Source organism: Acartia tonsa, chromosome 13 (genome assembly GCF_053477335.1).
Source record: "Acartia tonsa isolate MP-2025a chromosome 13, ASM5347733v1, whole genome shotgun sequence".
In the NCBI taxonomy this organism is placed as follows: Eukaryota; Metazoa; Arthropoda; class Copepoda; order Calanoida; family Acartiidae; genus Acartia; species Acartia tonsa.
In genome coordinates this window covers 12756189-12775573 of record NC_137272.1, presented here as the reverse complement: position 1 = coordinate 12775573, position 19385 = coordinate 12756189, and the positions used below count along the sequence as shown (strand labels likewise).

Sequence of the window (19385 nt, the reverse complement as noted above, 5' to 3'; positions counted from 1 at the left end):
AGTCATCTAATATAATTAATTAAAAGCTGAATATGTTATTACATTGTTTAATATTACCTTTTAATTCCAGTGAACTTCTGAGTATTTGAAACTGCAGCCTGTTCTTGCTCCGCTTGTTCTTGGCTTGCACTGGATTGTCCTTGGTGGGCAATAAGGTAATGGTTTTCAATGTCTTCTTTAACTTGAAATGTTTCTTCACATTGAGTGCAACTGTACGCTAAAAACAAACAAAATAAGGATCATTAAAGGAATACGAAGTAGCGGATTTCGTCGTATTTCAAAGTAGTTTCTCTTCCATTCTTAGCCCATGCGGGGCAATCATAAACATGTTATATTTACCTAAAATAACATATTAAAAGCTGCTGTGAAAATACGACAAAACCCGCTACTTCGTTCTATTACGTTAAATTCAGTGGCGTGGTGGGTTTTGCCGAATATTTTAACAAACCCCTTTACCCAAAATTGAAAGGGTTGTAAATTTTTTTTCTTCACAACCCTTGTCAAGAGGGTGTAGGGGGGTTGATACATTGGAGAATATATTTACCCCCCTTTTTTGCCAGGGGGATGGATGAACCCCCACACACTCACCTTCTGCACGACTCTGGTTAGATTATAACTTCCTTAATGAATAAAAATTTAGGATTCGGAATCAGATAATTAATTATTATCAGGTTATTGAAGGATTTTTTTCTCTTCATGTTAATGAGTTCGGTGCGTTTTTTTTCTCTCAATGTTTTTGATGGTATTTTTCAATTCCATTAATGCGTAAATTACAAAAAAAAATATTACCTTTGACAGCAGATTCTACATCTAACAGTTGGCATGTGCTGTTGTTCTAAATTAAAGGAAATTCAAAATTTAAACTAAATATTTTTTGTATAGTTTTATATACAAAGACAAACTTATACAATATACATTATACATACAAAAGTTCAAAGGGGGTAAACGAGTGTTTGTCCAGGGGCGTCCAAGCTTTTTATTTGGGGGGGGGGGGTAATTACCCCCCCTAAAATCTGTTGGTAGGGGTAAAATTTGTTTACCCCCCCCCCCAAAATTTACCCCCGGGGTAAAATTTTTTTTTTGGGGGGGGGGTAATTTAAATTTTATCAAAAATTTGGTATTAAAAATGCGCGCGAAAAGGCACCCCCAAATTCGTTTGGGGGGGGTAATCGCCCCATTACCCCCCCCCCCCTTGGACGTCTATGTGTTTGTCCCCCTAAACATTTGAAACCTCTCATTTTATCTATCTAAATATTTTGAAAAATAATTAAATTAGATTAGAAAGGGGATGTATAAAATATCCAAGCAATATTATCAAATATTTACTCAATGTAAGTCATTAGAAGATATGGATAACGGAAAGAAAACAAAGTAACGGGTTTTGTTCGAATTTTCACAGTAGCTTTTGATAGATTATTTTAGGTTAGGTCAGGGGTGTATATTCTACATGGGATCCCCTGCTCAGGGGGGGGGAAAAAAATAAAAAATAAGTGGTTGGAGGGAAAAAAAATAAAAAAATTAAGAAAACTGAAAACATTTTTTCCATTTCCCCCCCTCCTCGGTGAAAAAAACTTTTAAAAATGTGTGGTAGGAGGGATAAAATAAATAAAATATAGAGTTCTTTAAATATTTTTCCATTTTCCCCCTAATTGGTGAGAAAAAACTAGGGGGGGAAGAAAAATAAAAAATTTTGTAGCAGGGGAAAAAAATCAATCTTGTGCAGAATATACACCCCTGGGTTAGGTAAATGTTCATGAATGCTCCGCATTGTTAGAGCCCCCCGCATTTGCCAGAAATAGGAGACACTGAAAAGCTACTGTGATAATACGACGAAACGAGCAACTTTGATTTCTTTCAATGATCCATATATTTTTTTTACCTGGTTATCAAAATCCCCACTCACCCCAGTTACATCCAAAGTCCTAAGATTATCAGATTTAGGATAAATAATATTAAGGGTTGGCAATCTGTCTAATTTTTAGAACGGATTCGGATTGAGATTCTTACAAGAATCCGTCCAAAAATAAAATGGATTCTCCGCAGATTCCAGATTTGTATTTTTTTGGCGGATTCCGGATTATGGATTCCGGATTCTAGCTTTATTTTAAAAGGCTTTTAAAAAATAAGTTAAGGGATTAAATTTTACCGGGTACTGGGAAGAATCTAAAGCTGCGTTTTTTCATATTTTCACAGTAAAATTTCTCCTATTTCTAGACCCAGCGGCCAAAATGACTTGTTAAAATTTAAAATATATATTCTGACAAAAAAAAACTCAAAACGCTAAATTTAATAATCCGAACCCGCTATTAAAAAAACGGATTCCGGATTTTTGATTCCAAAATTGGCCAAAAATTTGGCGGATTCCGGATTCGGATTACCAACCCTAAATATTAGTGTAATTTTATCAAGTTTTAAGAAAAACAAGGATAACAACATCCATTAAAGCGAAGCACTGAAACGGTAGACCAAACGGACATTAACACTTGTATAGTGTAAGAACTAAATAATCAGAGTATAAATGTATAAGAATCGGAGGAAAATTGTAAGTAAATTTGTTGAAAAACTGCTTGATACATGATAATGTATATGGACATATTTACATTTTTAGGACTTGATTATAGAGTTGCTTAGCTTATAACATTATACTTAGTTGTTCCACGAATCAACATACCAAAAATCAGATCAATCGGATGATTAGATCACATAAAAATTTGTTGTTAAAAAGTAAAAAAATCAACATGTTTAAAATGGACGTACGGACATTCTTGTTATGATTATAGAGTTGCTACGCTTTCTAAATCGTACCTAACTACTAAAGGAATCACCATGCAAAGTTTGAAATTGATAGGACAATTCTAACATGCCTAAATTAACGAAAAAAGCTATCCGTTTGTGACGGACGGACGTACAGACGGACCGACCCTAATTATAGAAAAGCTTCGCTTTTAAAAACAACATCAATAAGAACAAACAATCATTGAATAGACATACGAACAAAGATAGTTAAAGAGAAGATGTTCAGTTCTCAGAGAGAGAAAAAATGAATGACAATATGCAAAAACTCAAAGGAAATCACGAAACCTTTCAATAATAAGGTCTGGCTTTTGACAGACAGACGTACAAAACAATGAATAGATTAGATGCGCATATGTCATAGGAATCTTCAATAAAAATTTCAGCTGTATATCGTCAATAGCACTTTTTGCTAAATATATCCTATTATGTAAAGAAGTGAGGTTTATGTTTGTAGCTTAAAATTTCAATAACTACAGAAATGATGATGTCCTTCATAGGAAAGCTTCACATAAATTTTATAGATTTTTGAGTCTAGATTGAAGTTTTGGGTTTTAGACCAATTTTGCTGTAATACTTTTAGCTAGGTAGACAAATATTTAAACTTTTTTTTGAGAATATTAACACCAAATTCTTATGTTCGCATCGAACTTTTATCGACCATATCATATAATAATCATCAAATCTGAAGATTCCTGTTTGATTCAGAATCATTGTCATTAGCATTTTCTTGGTTTGAAGGTCCCTCATTTCCAGCCCCCATGAATCCAGTACCACGCGGAGTCAGATCTAAAATAGCAAGTAAATTTTTGTCTAAACGCTGTTGCAGAACAGTAAACTGTAGTACAGTAATATTTTGAAAAAACTATTCGCCATTCGGATAATAAAATATCAAACTGACAAATGGCAAAAATTTGAGATAAGTTTTTACATTTTTTTGTGGATAACTTCAAGAATATCTTTTCTTCAACTAAATCAGGGATCTAAGGGGATAAGACAAAGGCCGATGAGTTTATTTACATTCCCTATGATGATACACAAAATTGCCCCTTCTGTAGATTACAATTAGTGGTTGAAACGTTTGGACACTTAACTATCCAATTAAAATCAAGTACTCAAAATTGTTAAACCGACGAATAAGAAAACGCAATTATAAAATTTTGGGGACTAATGTAATAAACAGCCAATGGTCCCCTCCCTCCCTGAACTAAATACACTGTACCTGTTGGCTGCTGTTGAACATTTAGATGCTGGTTATAATAGACTTGTGGGTTAAATGCGGTACTTGCAGTCATCTGTGTCATCATCTAAACAAGGACATTTATGGTTAATACAGTAAAATAATAGAGGGGGCAGAAGCTATATATAACTGTGCCCACTGGACGGGGACCCTTGCCCGATTTTGCATTGGGTCTTAGAAATAAGCTATTAGCGTCGGAAATATAGGTAAACACGGTCGAATCGCTACAAAAGAACAAAAACCAATAAGCTAGCAGATGAAAAGGGTCTCCGCCACTTGGCCCAGGTAGTTGCCAATATTATACATTAAGATATATAAGTTGGAAAGAATTTTAATGTTTAATGGAGATTTGAAATCTGCATCAAATTTTAAGAATTTTGTATAAAATTCGTTTTTGTATAATTCTTTGTCTAAAAGCGGAAATACAATTTAAGTTAATTAATTTTGACATCTGTGATTGGTGGATTGAAAACTATCTGCGCTATGATTGGAGAAGCTCAAGTGTCGTACATCATTCAACCAATTAGAGCGCAGGTAGTTTAAAATCCACCTATCCTATTGGTCAAAATTTATTAACTTAAATTGTATTTCCGCTTTTAGATAAAGAATTATACAAAAAATGAATTTTATAAAAGATCCTCAAAATTTGATGCTGATTTCAAATCTCCCTCTAACATTAAAATTCATTCCAACTTATATATCTTATTATACATCTATACTAATATATTTATTTATGTTCAACAAATACATGTAGAAACGAGAAGAGAGCAACATTACAGAAAAAAAGGACCGACATGAGACAGATACCAACATTTAGAAAGTATCATAAAACAAGAATGATAACAACCACAAAAGCGAAACTCTGAAACGGTAAGATAAACGAACATTAACACTTGTAGAGTAATTAGCTCTATTGTATCAACGCTATACCTGATAGTTAGCATAGTAATGCTGCCTGTAGTATAATTCTGCCTGTATAAGATCACTGTAGCTGTGGGATGGAGATTGGATGGGTGGATAACCACCTGGATACATAGGCTGGGGTGCATACAGTTGATTGCCAGATGGATATGGGTAATGCAGAGCACTAAAGGAGTGGTTCATAACATGATTCGGTAAAGTTATTTATCACATCATAATATAGACAGCTTTCCGCGGTTATAAAAATAAAAAAATATAAGATTAAAAACAAGTTTTGTTATCTTTGAGAGGCCGATGGCCGAGGCGAACAAAAAAACAGGTAATAACTTTATGATTTTTATATTAATATTTGTAGAGAACTGTCTGTAACAAAATGCTGTACATTATTTTTCAGTATGGCTGAGAACCGGTTCTAATCCAGCATATATTAATCGGTTTCAAAGCTATACTGGAAAATTTTTTATTTTATTTATATCCTACTAACAGTTCAGAAACAATTTAGTATTAAACTCTTAAATATAAAAGTAAGAAGAACATAAATCATATATTAAAGGACGCCTGCAAGAACTCCCACGCTTTAACTGCTGAAAGACTGCCACAAGTAGACCAAATACCCCAAATTTGAAGCCTTCAGCTTCAATAACAAGAAAGTTCTATGCATTTCAAAATAGCATTTTATGTACATTGATATTTTGAAAGATTTCCAATGCTCATAAAAGAAAAAACAATATTAAATTACGTCGCCTAGACACAAAATTATAACCTTATCTTTGTCAGAAACTTAGATTACCGGTAACTGATTACATTTTTACATTAAAAACACCACATTTCATAGTCAAAATCTATGAAAAAAAATCGATTTAAATTGCATTTTTAAACGAAAATCAAAGCGGACACAAAGGGGGAAACTTATACAACCTCAGCTGTGATTGTTTGTTAAGCTGATTCAGCCTTCTGATTGGCTACAGTACACTCGGTACAATGCAAGTTAAACTTAATTTTTTTTAATGATTTTGACTATAAAAATGGGTATTTTTATTGTAAAAATATAAGGGGGGGGGAAGTTCTGACACATTTGCGTAAACCTGGTGTATAGGCTTTATCTTTGGACTGAGAAGATAGGTTATTAGGGATAAATCATTCTTATATGATGAATTTCCCCCAGATTTAATATTTTTTGGATAGGGCTCCAGGTTCCGGAGCTCCAGGCCTCCAGGTGGTCTCTGTAAAGGTAAAAATTAAAAATAAGATTTTTTTTTTGAAGAGTTAGAGTTTAACTTATAAAACAAAAAATGCTTCTTTTTGATTGTTATTCACATATTTGAAGAAAAAACATACATATTTTGTCTCATAAGCTGACATCTAACTCTTTAAAAAAAATCTTTTCTTTATTTTTACCTGTACAGAGACCACCTGGAGGCCTGGAGCTCCGGAACCTGGAGGCCTATCCAAAAAATCTTAAATCTGGGGGAAATTCATCATATAAGAATGATTTTATCCCTAATAACCTATCCTCTCAGTCCAAAGATAAAGCCTATACACCAGGTTTACGCAAATGTGTCAGAACTCCCCCCCCCCCCTTAGTTACGGGCAACCTAAATTTATGACAAAAATAAGCTTATAATTTTGTTTCTAGGCCACGTAGTTTAATTTCAAAATTTCTAACATTAGCATTGAATTTCTTTCAAAATTTCCATTGTATATAAAATGTCAATTTAAAATGCCTAGAACTTTTTTGTTATAGAAGCTGAAGGCTTCAAATTTGGGGTAATGGGTCTACTTGTGGCAGTCTTTCAGCAGTCAAAGCGTGGTATTTCTTGCAGGCTTCTTTTAAACATATAATATAGATGAAGTAAATCTAAAATGCTATCTCGACTTATTAGAAAAGTTTAAAATATTTTTCTGCAACTATTTCTTCCTTGTTATTTTTCAACTTTTTAAATCATTCTGTTATCCCTGGAGGCTAGAGGAGCTCCCAAATTTAGTTGGGGTGATGGCACATCTTGTTGCATTGAGGATGCATGGCCCAGGCTTAAAGATGAAGCCCTGGGCAGCAATCCTTGAACTGGCTTGAACACTGGTCCTCCATGTTGTTCATGGTCAGGTGACCTGCAATAATAAATCAGCCAACTGCTAAGAGTGGAAAACAATCCAGCAATGTTATTGGTTTGAATGTGTTTGTAGATTACATCTAGTGGTTGAAACATTTAGACACTCAACTTAAAGAACCAACCAATATAAAATCCAATATAATTCCCCAAAAATGCTAAGCCAGTGAATAAGAAAACACCATCATAAAACTTATCATAAAACTTTGGTGACTGGTGTATTAAACATCCCAATGTCCTCTCCCTCCCAGATTGTTATGCTCATTACCTGAAGCCCATGCTTGTCGAAGGACGGGGTGCCGTTTCATCATGTTTTTCTGAATCTTCAGCATAATGTCCCAAGCTTGTTGATGGGCGTGGCGTTCCATAAATGTCATCATCATTAGCAGATGTTGCAGCAGTTTCCTGGCTATCTTTAATTGGTGGAGTTTTCTGGCTATTTTCCATTGGTGCAGTTTCCTGGCTATCCTTGGTTGGTGAAGTTATCTGGCTATCTTCCATTGGTGCAGTTTCCTGGCTATCTTCTATTGGTGCAGTTTCCTGGCTATCTTTCATTGGTGGAGTTTCCTGGCTATCTTCTATTGGTGCAGTTTCCTGGCTATCTTTCATTGGTGGAGTTTTCTGGCTATTTTCCATTGGTGCAGTTTCCTGGCTATCCTTGGTTGGTGAAGTTACCTGGCTATCTTCCATTGGTGCAGTTTCCTGGCTAACATTGGTTGGTGAAGTTACCTGGCTATCTTCCTTTGGTGCAGTTTCCTGGCTAACCTTGTTTGGTGGAGTTTCCTGCCTATCTTCTTCTGTCATCACTTCTGCTTGAGATACATCTGGATTCAACACAGTATCACTTTTCTCAACTTTTGTGTTAATATTTTCATTAGCCAAAGAAACAACCTTATTGATTCTTGGATAACCAGCTGTAATTTTCTTTTCTATATTTTCTACTTTAAACTGTGCCAACAGTTGTTCAAATTCAGCTAGATGGTTTTCATCCATGTTGCAACTAAAATATAGAAATTTAGTTAACCGCAATTTAATAATAGTTATTCTGAGTATTGCTTTAAAAGTAAAACCGATAAATATCCTGTGGATTAGAACAATTTCCCAGTCATACTAAAAAATTATGTATAGCACCGTGTTATTATATCCAGTTTTCCATGAATAGGGTGAGGTGGGGCATAGACCGGTAATTTTTTACCCACCTTCATAAAATGACCTTTATCTCTATGTTCCTTTTAAATGACAGAAAAAAAAAACATAAAAGCAAATTTGTTCCTTATTAAATTGCCTACAAAAAATAATAAAAAAAAGTCGGACGAAAATTTTGTTTTTTCAAAAAAAATTTTAGTAGGTGTGTAAAGATCGACCTACACAAAAATTGGTAAGACCTAGAACTGATCCGTAAAAACCTTTTGAACTAAGAATTGCCCGAATTTGTTCCTTATTAAATTGCCTACAAAAAATAATAAAAAAAAGTCGGACGAAAATTTTGTTTTTTCAAAAAAAAATTTAGTAGGTGTGTAAAGATCGACCTACACAAAAATTGGTAAGACCTAGAACTGATCCGTAAAAACCTTTTGAACTAAGAATTGCCCGATTTTTCCAAATCCGTTGAGAGCTTAAATATAGAGTTAATATTTTTTTTCAAAAATGACCAAAGTTCACGCAGGGCTAATTTCGGTAACGTAAAAAAAAAATTTATTTGATTTTTAAGATCAATTTACGGTTTTCTTTGGTAAATTCTAAAATTCAATATGGCCTTTTTAAGAATTAGGCCAAAAAGTGAATAGAACACTTTTTTTTATAAGAAAATTTTTGTGAGAAAAAAATCAAATATTTCGTCTTTTTAAAAAAATGATTTTTGACATACAAGGAATAGTCCGATCCTTATGAAAATTTTTGTGGATAATCACTATAACCTATTCTAATTATGATTATTTATGTTTGACTGGCCGTTTGGCCGTTTTTCATCGATTTTTTTTCGGTTGAAAAGACGTTACCGGATTAGCCCCACCGTGGGGTAAAGGTCAGTAATTTCTTTGAGTCCAATTATGACAAACTTCTAAAAGTCCTAGGATAACGTTCTATTAGGACCTGATAGTCTTTTCCTTAAGCTTTCTAATGATCTTTGTTTCATTTGAAAATATTAATATTTAACCCAATTTTTTTCAAAAAAAAAAAACTGAAAAATTACCGGTTTAGCCCCGCCTCACCCTACAAAAATGTACAACCAAAAATTAAAACCAGTTTTTTAGCGCGTGCATTCTGCATCTCGGAGCTAAAATCAACTGGTTTTAACAATTGTATATTTCTATATCCGCAGACAGCAATTTAAAACTCTTCTCTATATATAACTATTATTGCATTGTATTATAGACAACTTTCAACGGATATTAAAATGAAAAAGGGGGGGGGGTAGTTTGTACAGTTATAGGAAATGAAATTCAGTATAAAAGTTTGGGAGGGCCGTGTGGGCTTGTTTTTATAGTTATCATTATCAACCTAATTCTTTTTGTAGGCTCTCTTATATGACTGGATGTACAAATAAAAATTTGAAAATTGAATTTCAGCACTTTCCTTCTTGGGGCTTGTGGAGCAAAAAAAAACCCCAAACACTAAAAATATGAGTTCTGAGCTTATTTTTAAAGATATCAACCTGATTTTTTTTAAATAATACTTTTTTAACATAACTGAATCAACGAACCATTACAGATTTCATTTTAGGACTTTCCTTCTAGGGGCTTGTGGAGCAAAAGACCCCCAAAAACACTAAAAATATGCGTTCTGAGCTTATTTTTAAAGATATCAACCTGATTTTTTTTAAATAATATTTTTTTAACATAACTGAATCAACGAACCATTACAGATTTCATTTTGGGACTTTCCTTCTAGGGGCTTGTGGAGCAAAAGACCCCCCAAAACACTAAAAATATGCGTTCTGAGCTTATTTTTAAAGATATCAACCTGATTTTTTTTAAATAATACTTTTTTAACATAACTGAATCAACGAACCATTACAGATTTCATTTTGGGACTTTCCTTTTAGGGGCTTGTGGAGCAAAAGACCCCCAAAAGCATTAAAAATATGCGTTCTGAGCTTATTTTTAAAGATACCAACCTGATTTTTTTTTAAATAATACTTTTTGAACATAACTGAATCAACGAACCATTACAGATTTCATTTTGGACTTTCCTTTTAGTGGCTTGTGGAGCAAAAGACCCCAAAAAACACTAAAAATATGAGTTCTGATCTTAATTTTAAAGATATCAACCTTATTTTTTTTTATGGAAACTTTTTTAACATAGCCGAACTAAGGAACAATTACAGATTTAATTTTAGGACTTTCCTTCTAAGGGCTTGTGGAGCAAATGACCCCAAAAACACTTAAAAAAAGAGTTCTGAGCTTATTTTTAAAGATATCAACCTGATTTTTTAAAGAAAACTTTTTGAACATAACCAAACTAGGGAACCATTACAGATTTCATTTTGAGACTTTCCTTCTAGGGGCTTGTGGAGCAAAAGAACCACAAAACACTAAATATATTAGTTCTGAGCTTATTTTTGAAGACATCAACCTGATTTTTTAAAATAATACTTCTTTAACATAACCGAACTAAGAAACCATTACAGATTTCATTTTCGGACTTTCCTTCTAGGGTCTACTGGAGCAAAAGACCCTCAAAACACTAAAAATATTGGGACTTTCCTTCTAGGGGCTTGTGGAGCAAAAGAACCACAAAACACTAAAAATATTAGTTCTGATCTTATTTTTAAAGATATCAACCTGATTTTTTTAAGAACACTTTTTTAACATAACCGAACTTGGTAGGTATCTTTTACAGATTTCATTTAGGGACTATCCTTCTAGAAGCTAGTGGGGCAAAAGACCCCCAAAAAGTATTATGTTAGAAAAGCACTATTTAAAAAAAAACAGGTTTGCTCCACAAATCACAAGAATGAAAGTCCCAAAATGAAATCTGTATTGATTCGTTGATTCGGTTATGTTCAAAAAGTATTATCTAAAAAAAATCAGGTTGATATCTTTAAAAATAAGCTCAGAACTCATATTTTTAGTGTTTTTGGGGGTCTTTTGCTCCACAAGCCCCTAGAAGGAAAGTCCCAAAATGAAATCTGTAATGGTTCGTTGATTCAGTTATGTTAAAAAAGTATTATTAAAAAAAATTAGGTTGGTAATCTTTAAAAATAAGCTCAGAACGCATATTTTTAGTGTTTTTTTTTTTGCTCCACAAGCCCCTAAAAGGAAAGTCCCAAAATGAAATCTGTAATGGTTCGTTGATTCAGTTATGTTAAAAAGGTATGATTTAAAAAAAAATCGGGTTGATATCCTTAAAAATAAGCTCAGAACTCATATTTTTAGTGTTTGGGGGGTTTTTGTGCTCTACAAGCCCCAAAAAGGAAAGTCCCAAAATGAAATCTGTAATGGTTCGTTGATTCAGTTATGTTAAAAAAGTATTATTAAAAAAATTAGGTTGATATCTTTAAAAATAATAAGCTCATAACTCATATTTTTAGTGTTTGGGGTTTTTTGTGCTCCACAAGCCCCAAGAAGGAAAGTCCCAAAATGAAATCTGTAATGGTTCGTTGATTCAGTTATGTTAAAAAGTATTATTTAAAAAATCAGAGCTTGATCTTTAAATCGTTTTTATGCCGCGCTGAATCGGGGCGATTCAGAGGTAAACTGTAGGCGCGCTGGTGGTAAGCCACAGCGCACCTGATTTTTAAAAGATTTTCGGTGCGGTGTTGTTAAATCGCTTGCGCACTCACTAAAATATCGATCCGCGCCAGTACAACTTTATTACTTAAGCAGTGTCAGTAAGGTATTTTATATAAAATACCGTGTCAGTATAGTATTTTATATAAAACATTAATATATAATTTATTTTAAAAATAACTATAAAAATGTTTTCACGATAGTTTTGCAATAAAATATTAAAGTAATTAAAAAAAAATATTTATTTATTAAATAAATCACCCCGATTTAAACCGCCAATGCCACTCGGTGAGTGGCATTGGCGCGCCGGGCCCGCGCCACTGCCCGATTCAAATCACCCATGCAAATTCGATTTAAAGATTGATATTAATAATTTGATGGTGCGCCAAATGAATCGCCCCGGTTTAAATCACCTATAAACGATTTAAAGATCGAGCTCAGGTTGATATCTTTAAAAATAAGCTCAGAACTCATATTTTTTGTGTTTGAGGGGTTTTTGTGCTCCACAAGCCCCAAGAAGGAAAGTGCCAAAATTCAATTTTCAAAGTTTTATGTGTACATCCAGTCATATAAGAGAGCCTACAAAAAGAATTAGGTTGATAACTATAAAAACAAGCCCACCCAAACTTTTATACTGAATTTCATTTCCTACAACTGTACAAACTCCCCCCCCCCCTTAGTAAGCTATGAATAATTAAATTTCTAGAACATATCCTATTATATAAAGTAGTTAGCGTTTTTTGTCTGTCCCGAAGGATCTCACCAACCGCTGAACTGATATTGTTCTCCTTTACAGAGAAGCTTCTTATAGGCCCTGGGAAGGTTTTAAACTATTTTTGGGGAGGGTGTCTTCTACCCCTCCCCCAGAAAATATTTTTTTTTTAAATTTTTTAAAAATAGGATGAGGTCGACTTTTCCCCCTCCTATCTTAAGTCGCCCTAGAGGTTTCTAGGGGCGTAGCCTCTAGTATTGTATATAATAACAAAAATAAACAAAGCTAATAATTGTCCGATTTTTATTTTAAATTTTGTGGAAAACTGTCTGTTTTACGATGCTATACATGATTTTTCAGTAAAACTGAGAACTGGTTCTAATCAGTTTCGAAGCTATACTGGAAACCATACATATTTAAATATACCGCATTTGACTCTATATTTCTATATTAATTTAATACCATGGTTTGGATATTTATCAATGTTCAAAAAGGGGACTCTACAAGAACGAGAGCAAGTGATATCAAGGACTCAAGTAGTGATGTTAAGCATTTTAAGGTGAATTTAATATAAGTTTATTAGACAAATTCACGAATAAAATTGTTTTTAATACGCTTTATGATAAGATATTTAAAGATATATCATAAAATACAGAGATCTAAAGGGACTAGACAATGGTCGATAAATTGATGTACATCCCGAATGCTGATTCACAAAAATACCCGTTACGTAAAATTATTGGTTGAAACGTTTGTACACTCAACTTATTGAACCAACCAATTAAAATTCAATAAAAGTCCCAAAGTTGTTAAGGCAACCAATAAGTTAATATGAAACTTTTGGGGCAGGAGTAATAAACTGCTCGATTATATGTTATTCATCGCATCGTTTTATAGACAGCTTTCCGCGGATATTAAAAAGAAAAACTTTACCTAGGTAATTTAAAAACCAGTTGTTTTTAGTCACAAGGGGTCGAACGCCCGGCTAACAAAACTGGTATGAATTTATTTTACTATTCGTGGATAATTGTCTGTAATACGATGCTATACATAATTTTTTGGTATGGCTGAGAACCAGCGGATAAAAATCGGTTTCGCAGACATTAAAATTACCTCCCAGTATACAACAATTTTATCAGCTGTAAAACTTGGGTGCTTGAATAACTTTCTAACTTCAGTTTCTGCCCATTTAATTTACATTCACATATTCCACTAAAAATCTCTCTAAAAATATTAAATGATAATTGTATACCTACTATGTATGTATTGAATAAAAAGATCTATGAAGTTATATACACAAGGTAAAAAGGGGTGGGGTGGGGGATGTGCTTATTTTTGAAACCAAAAGTAAAACGCGCATGATCTCAGCCCATAAAAGAGTTACAGCTCTAAAATTCGGCACAGCAGTTGATTTTATGGAGAGAAATATGGAACTGTGAGGAAACGGCGGTGGAACTGCCGCTCCCGCTGATTATTTTTGCCTTTTCTAACCATGATAGACAATCTTCAATCATCTGATTTATGCTTCTCTTTTTTTATAAAAAAAATCCCATATATTTTTTTTTTGCAAAAATATGTGGGAAATTTTTATGAAAAAAAAAGCTTAGGTATCTCAGATGATTAAAAATTGTCGTTTATGGCGAGAAGGGCAAAAAATCGGCAAAAAACGCCGTTTCTTCACAGTTCCACATTGTTCTCCACAAAAGCAACTGCTGTGCCGAATTTTAGAGCTGTAACTCTTTTATGGGCTGAGATCAATAAATTATCATGCGCGTTTTACTATAGGTAATCCAGAATCCGCCCAATTCTTGAATCCGAATCCGTTTTTTAATAGCGGATTCCGGATTCTTATTTGGTAGGCTAAAATTAGCGTCTTGAGCTTTTTCTTTCAACTCCTACTATTTGAAGGCAAAGATTTTCATCATTATATATAATATCTTTTAAAATCTGGTTCGATTCTCGGAAGTGAATTATAGAGAAAACCAAGAACATTGATTTTTAGGTCATATGTAGCACTTATTTTTTTTTTTTTTTTTAAAGTCCTTTTAAAATGTTGCTACTGCTAGAATCCGGAATTCGAATCCGGAATCCGCCACTTTTTTTTGACGAATTCTTTAAGAATCCGGAATCCGAATCCCACCCAATAATTCGACGGATTGCCATCACTATGTAAAACATTGATGTAATTAAAATTTCTTCTTTAAGATTTAAGCTATCATACATTCAGAATTTCTTTTTAATAAGGCAAACCCGCCGTTTTCATATTTATTTGAGCCGATTAAAAATTAAAGTCAAAGGAAAATACAATTACTACTCCATTGTTTTTTTGGGAACAACGCACTCCCCCCCCCCAATTCCACCAACTCATCTGCTTTAATGATTGCTTTTGGATAATGGAAAGAAAACGAAGCAGGTTTCGTCGTTTTTTCCCAGTAGCCTTTGATACCTATGTTATTTTAGGTTAGGTAAATGTTAGAAATAAGGAAAGATTCTATTAAAATACGACAAAACACGCGTCTTTGTTTTCTGTCGATGATCCGATTCCTATTTTACCGTAAAACTGGGGACGCAGCAGCTAAAACAACAGAGTGTACATCAATTGACTTGTCCGAAGAATGTACAGTTAGGTCTAGATTAAACCCTTTTTTAAAAATCTTCTAAAATTTTATCATTTTGAAATTTCTCTTTTTAAGATCTATTCCAGTATGGCTTCAAAACAGATTAATAAACGCTGGATTAGAACTGGTTCTCTGCCATACTGAAAAATACAGACAATTTTTTACGAATATCAAAACAAAATATCGTAAAATTAAAATCAGTTTTGTTGGCTAAGGGGCGAGTGTACAAAACTGGTTTTAAGCTTTCATTAATAATAATTTTTCATTTTAATATCCACTGTAAACTGTTAATAATACGATACGACAAATAACCAATAAATGATTACGGCATTTGTAGAATTAGAAGGGGAAACAAACTAAGCATCTCATAAGGCTACGTGTTAGGACAATTAGAAGTATCCTAGACAGTTCAAAGTTCATATAAGTTTAAACTATTTTCCAAAGAAGTTGTATCAACTTTTTTTTTATAGCTAGTCGGTTCTTTTAGTAAGTAGTAGATGTAAAATTTTTCATAGAATTCAAATATGCAATCGGTTTTTTTGTAGACCTCTTATTTTTTAAGTAATTTAAGTTTTTTAAAAAAATAATTAAGTCGGTTTTAAGGTACTAAAACGCAACAAAATAAAAGAAGAAAATGGTCAGTAAGAACAAAAATAGTAAGATCTTTAATTTGACACCTTACTTTTAAAATTCTGTTGAGTAATTATTGAAAAAATCTATTTTTTTAACCTCGGTATAATAAAAACTTTAGACCTAAATATTTTCTCAAACAGACATAAAAAACATGGGTTCATATATACCATTAGAATCAGAAAAATATTACGAATCCATTGTAAGCAAAATTGAAAAAAATTAAAAAATTAAAAAATTACAGAAATGGCCAATTATTTTTTTTGTTCAGACAACACTATTGTCTTTCCTTTTTTACCCCCTCTTTACCCCCTCTTTACCCCCTTCCCATTTTTATACTCAATTGAAGAATTAAGAGGTTGCCTGTAAAACATAATATGATATTTTCATATAATTCCTTTTATTGTAGTTTATATACTATATTGTAAACTTTTTTTTCAATTTTGCTTACAATGGATTCGTAATATTTTTCTGATTCTAATGGTATATATGAACCCATATTTTTTTATTTGTGAAATAATAAAATTAAGTTCAAAGTTTTTATTCTCGTGGGTTTAAAAAAATCGATTTTTTCAATAATTACCTGACAGAATTGAAAAAGTAAGGTGTCAAATTAAAGATCTTACTATTTTTGTTCATAATGACCATTTTCTTTCTTTTTTTTGTTGCATTTTAGTACCTTAAAATCGACTTAATTTTTTTTTTTTTAAACTTAAATTACTTAAAAAATAAGAGGTCTACAAAAAAACCGATTGCATATCTGAATTCTATGAAAAATTTTACATCTACTACTTACTAAAAGAACCGGCTAGCTATAAAAAAAATAGTTGATACACCTTCTTTCTATTTATTTTCAGTTTTCTACTATGTTTCATAATAAGTGAAAAATGTGTAATAAAAAAATCGAAAAATAATCTATTGATTTAAAAAAAAGGGTTGTTCCTGTATCAAGTGATCCAGAATGGTCCGCTGATGTATTCTCCCCAGTTTCGTGGATTTTCTCAATTTGTGTCCACATGGTGTGTAGCACATCACTGAAATACAGTATTGTTAGCAGCGAATCTACTCTAAAATCACAGTATAAATTAGCACCCCCCCCCACTATTTCCTTACCTCCACTGTAGAAAAAAATATATGTCTTTTTATTGGTAATATCCTGTTAGAATTTTTTTTTTCAATTTTGAAAATTTGAGTAACCCTAAAATAGTTGTAGCTGTCGGAGGGGGGGTGTACTCAAATTTTCAAAATTGAAAAAAAATTTATAAAAGGAGAACGCCTTTTTATTTATAAACCGACTGAAGATTTGTTTACTTATCAAATAAAAATAACATGTTTAATTAAACTGTGTTGATCACTCTATGTCAATCCTAATCCTGTGTTGGTTTTAAGCTATTTTCTTGGGGGGTGGGACAACCTCCCCCCAAAATGAAAAATCCCCCTCCTCCAAATTTTTATTTTATTTTTAAAACTAAAATTAAAAAAGGGGGGTTGACTAATCCCCCCCCTAAAAAAAATAATTTTCCCCCCCAAAAAATTCTTTTTTACTTTTTCTTTTTAAATCTTAAATATGAAAAATTAGGTTTATTTGAAAGGTGAAGCCGCTAGTGAGGTAATAAAGTGTTAGGCTTGTCCTAAAAAAATGTCTAAAATATTATTATACCTGATTTCTTTAAAGTTATTTCTTTTCAGAGGGATTGAAGCCATTTGAGATGTTTGGTCGTCATGATTTTCAATGGCATCTTCAAGAGTCATATCCACATCAGTAGGCGTGTCTTTTTCAACACCTACGTTTGTTTCGCGTGTGCCGTTCTTTGCATTCTCTACATTTTTGCATACAACAATTTTTTTTAATACCTATTTGAATCCAGCGCATGCATACATAGGATTTTACGTCCAAAGAAAATATAAAAGAGAGAGTTTACTGTTTTCGTAATATAAATCCTAATAGCAACAGTGTGTGATTCTAGAGAGGAATCTAGTTAACCACTGAACTGATATGTTTCGCTTTTGTAGTTAAGCTTCTTTTAGGTCCAGGGAAGGGTTAAATTATTCATCATATAAGTAATCGCCCCTAAAAAAAATCCTTCCAAAATTTTTTTTGTACTTTTTCTTTTCACACCTAAATTGAGAGTCCACTAATCCCCCCTACCTCTCTCTAATGCACTAGTAGCAGTGTCCTCTAGGGGCGTAACCGCTAATTCCATGAAAAGCAGGATAGGGGGCTAGAATAAAGGTCGTAGATATGGAGTAGCACCCTACTACAAGAAATAGAAATTATTAATATTTGATAAATTTTGATCTACGTGAAATGAATGATCTTCTATAATCATAATTGAAGTATGCCTTCATCCATGCAGATATTGGCACTAGCAACCTCCGCTAGGGCCTTAGAAATAGGTTCTTGTACCTTCAGCTTCTCAATACCTGGTGGTCAAAATAAAAGAAATTAACAAGTTGAAACAAATATTATGAAAATTATAAAGTATTGCAACGAGACGAAATGTATTGTGTTATTATAGGGTAAAGGCTCACTGGCATGGGGAATATTCACAAAAAAATAGAAAGCCTAGTTCATACAGCCGCTGTGTAAAAATGTAATTCATACATTTCCTCATACAAATACCAGCGCGTAGTGAATGGCAAAGACAATGTAAGTTCTAGTAGAGTATAATATACTAGTATAGTTATTTAATGCATCATATTATTGACAGGTTTCCGCGGATATTAAAATGTAAAATTATAAGATTAAAACTAGTTTTGTTAGCCCTAACGAGAGACTGATAACATGCTAACAATACTGGTATTAATTTTGAGATTTTATTTTAGTAGGTACTCGTGAAAAATTGTCTGTAATACTATGCTATAGGATGTTGGATGTTGCACCAGATTTCCATATACTCTATTTTTGTTATACTCGTAGCTGGCTAAAATATCGATTCCCTCATACCTTCCCCCCTTCTACTGGATGAACGAACTGACCAATAAATGAGGTCCATATTAGCAATCTAAATTAAATCTTTTCCCCTGTCAATATATCCACGTATTTTAAATCCATTAAAATCATGCATTGAAAAACTAGCTACGGCTTCAACTTTGGGAGTTGAGGAGTATCTGCTTGAGGCTTGTCAGTAGGAGTAGGAGTACCTTAAACTGTTTATAACCTATTTTTAAAACATATATCAAAAACATACTATGACACCAGTAGAATCAAACTGCAGAGCCTAAATTTGAATTAAGTCCCCAAAAACTATTTTGAGGGGATTTAAAAATTAATTTTTACTGTTGCTGTGGTCCTTTTTTATCAGAGCAAAAGGTCTTTTTTTATTTGGGTAAAATTCGTAGCTTTTAGAGTGTTTTGCTTCATAAATATAGTATTCTGGTATAGAGTAAAGTTAGGCCTTTTGATTTCATCTAAATTAATTCATTAAAAACTTAATTCTTTACAATATATCAATGAATTAACATTATCGTGCTTGTTTTCTATCACTTATTTAAAACACATAAAAATTGGCTGTAAAGGGTTAAATAGTGTAAGATGACAACAAACGTTTATGCAATACAACAAATTTATTTTTGTCACATATACAAATATGATAAAATATAAGATTATTCAAACTTATTTTTCAAAATATT

At 32.7% G+C, this 19385-nt stretch overlaps 1 protein-coding gene across 1 annotated transcript in view; it reads right to left on the bottom strand.

Moving 5' to 3' along the window:
• LOC145303833 (uncharacterized) overlaps nt 1-17589 on the bottom strand; it is a 43270-nt gene extending 25681 nt beyond the window's left edge. Inside the window, exons 1-12 of the mRNA XM_080145471.1 lie at nt 17413-17589; nt 16697-16786; nt 15058-15135; nt 13618-13728; nt 7331-8062; nt 6913-7063; nt 4964-5122; nt 4016-4100; nt 3491-3582; nt 1880-1924; nt 790-835; nt 58-217 (exon numbers count right to left, since the gene is read on the bottom strand). Coding sequence (XP_080001597.1) covers nt 58-217; nt 790-835; nt 1880-1924; nt 3491-3582; nt 4016-4100; nt 4964-5122; nt 6913-7063; nt 7331-8062; nt 13618-13728; nt 15058-15135; nt 16697-16786; nt 17413-17504 — 1841 coding nt within the window. The 5' untranslated portion in view covers nt 17505-17589. The remainder of the gene's footprint in view (nt 1-57; nt 218-789; nt 836-1879; nt 1925-3490; nt 3583-4015; nt 4101-4963; nt 5123-6912; nt 7064-7330; nt 8063-13617; nt 13729-15057; nt 15136-16696; nt 16787-17412) is intronic.
• Nucleotides 17590-19385: the final 1796 nt, after the last annotated feature.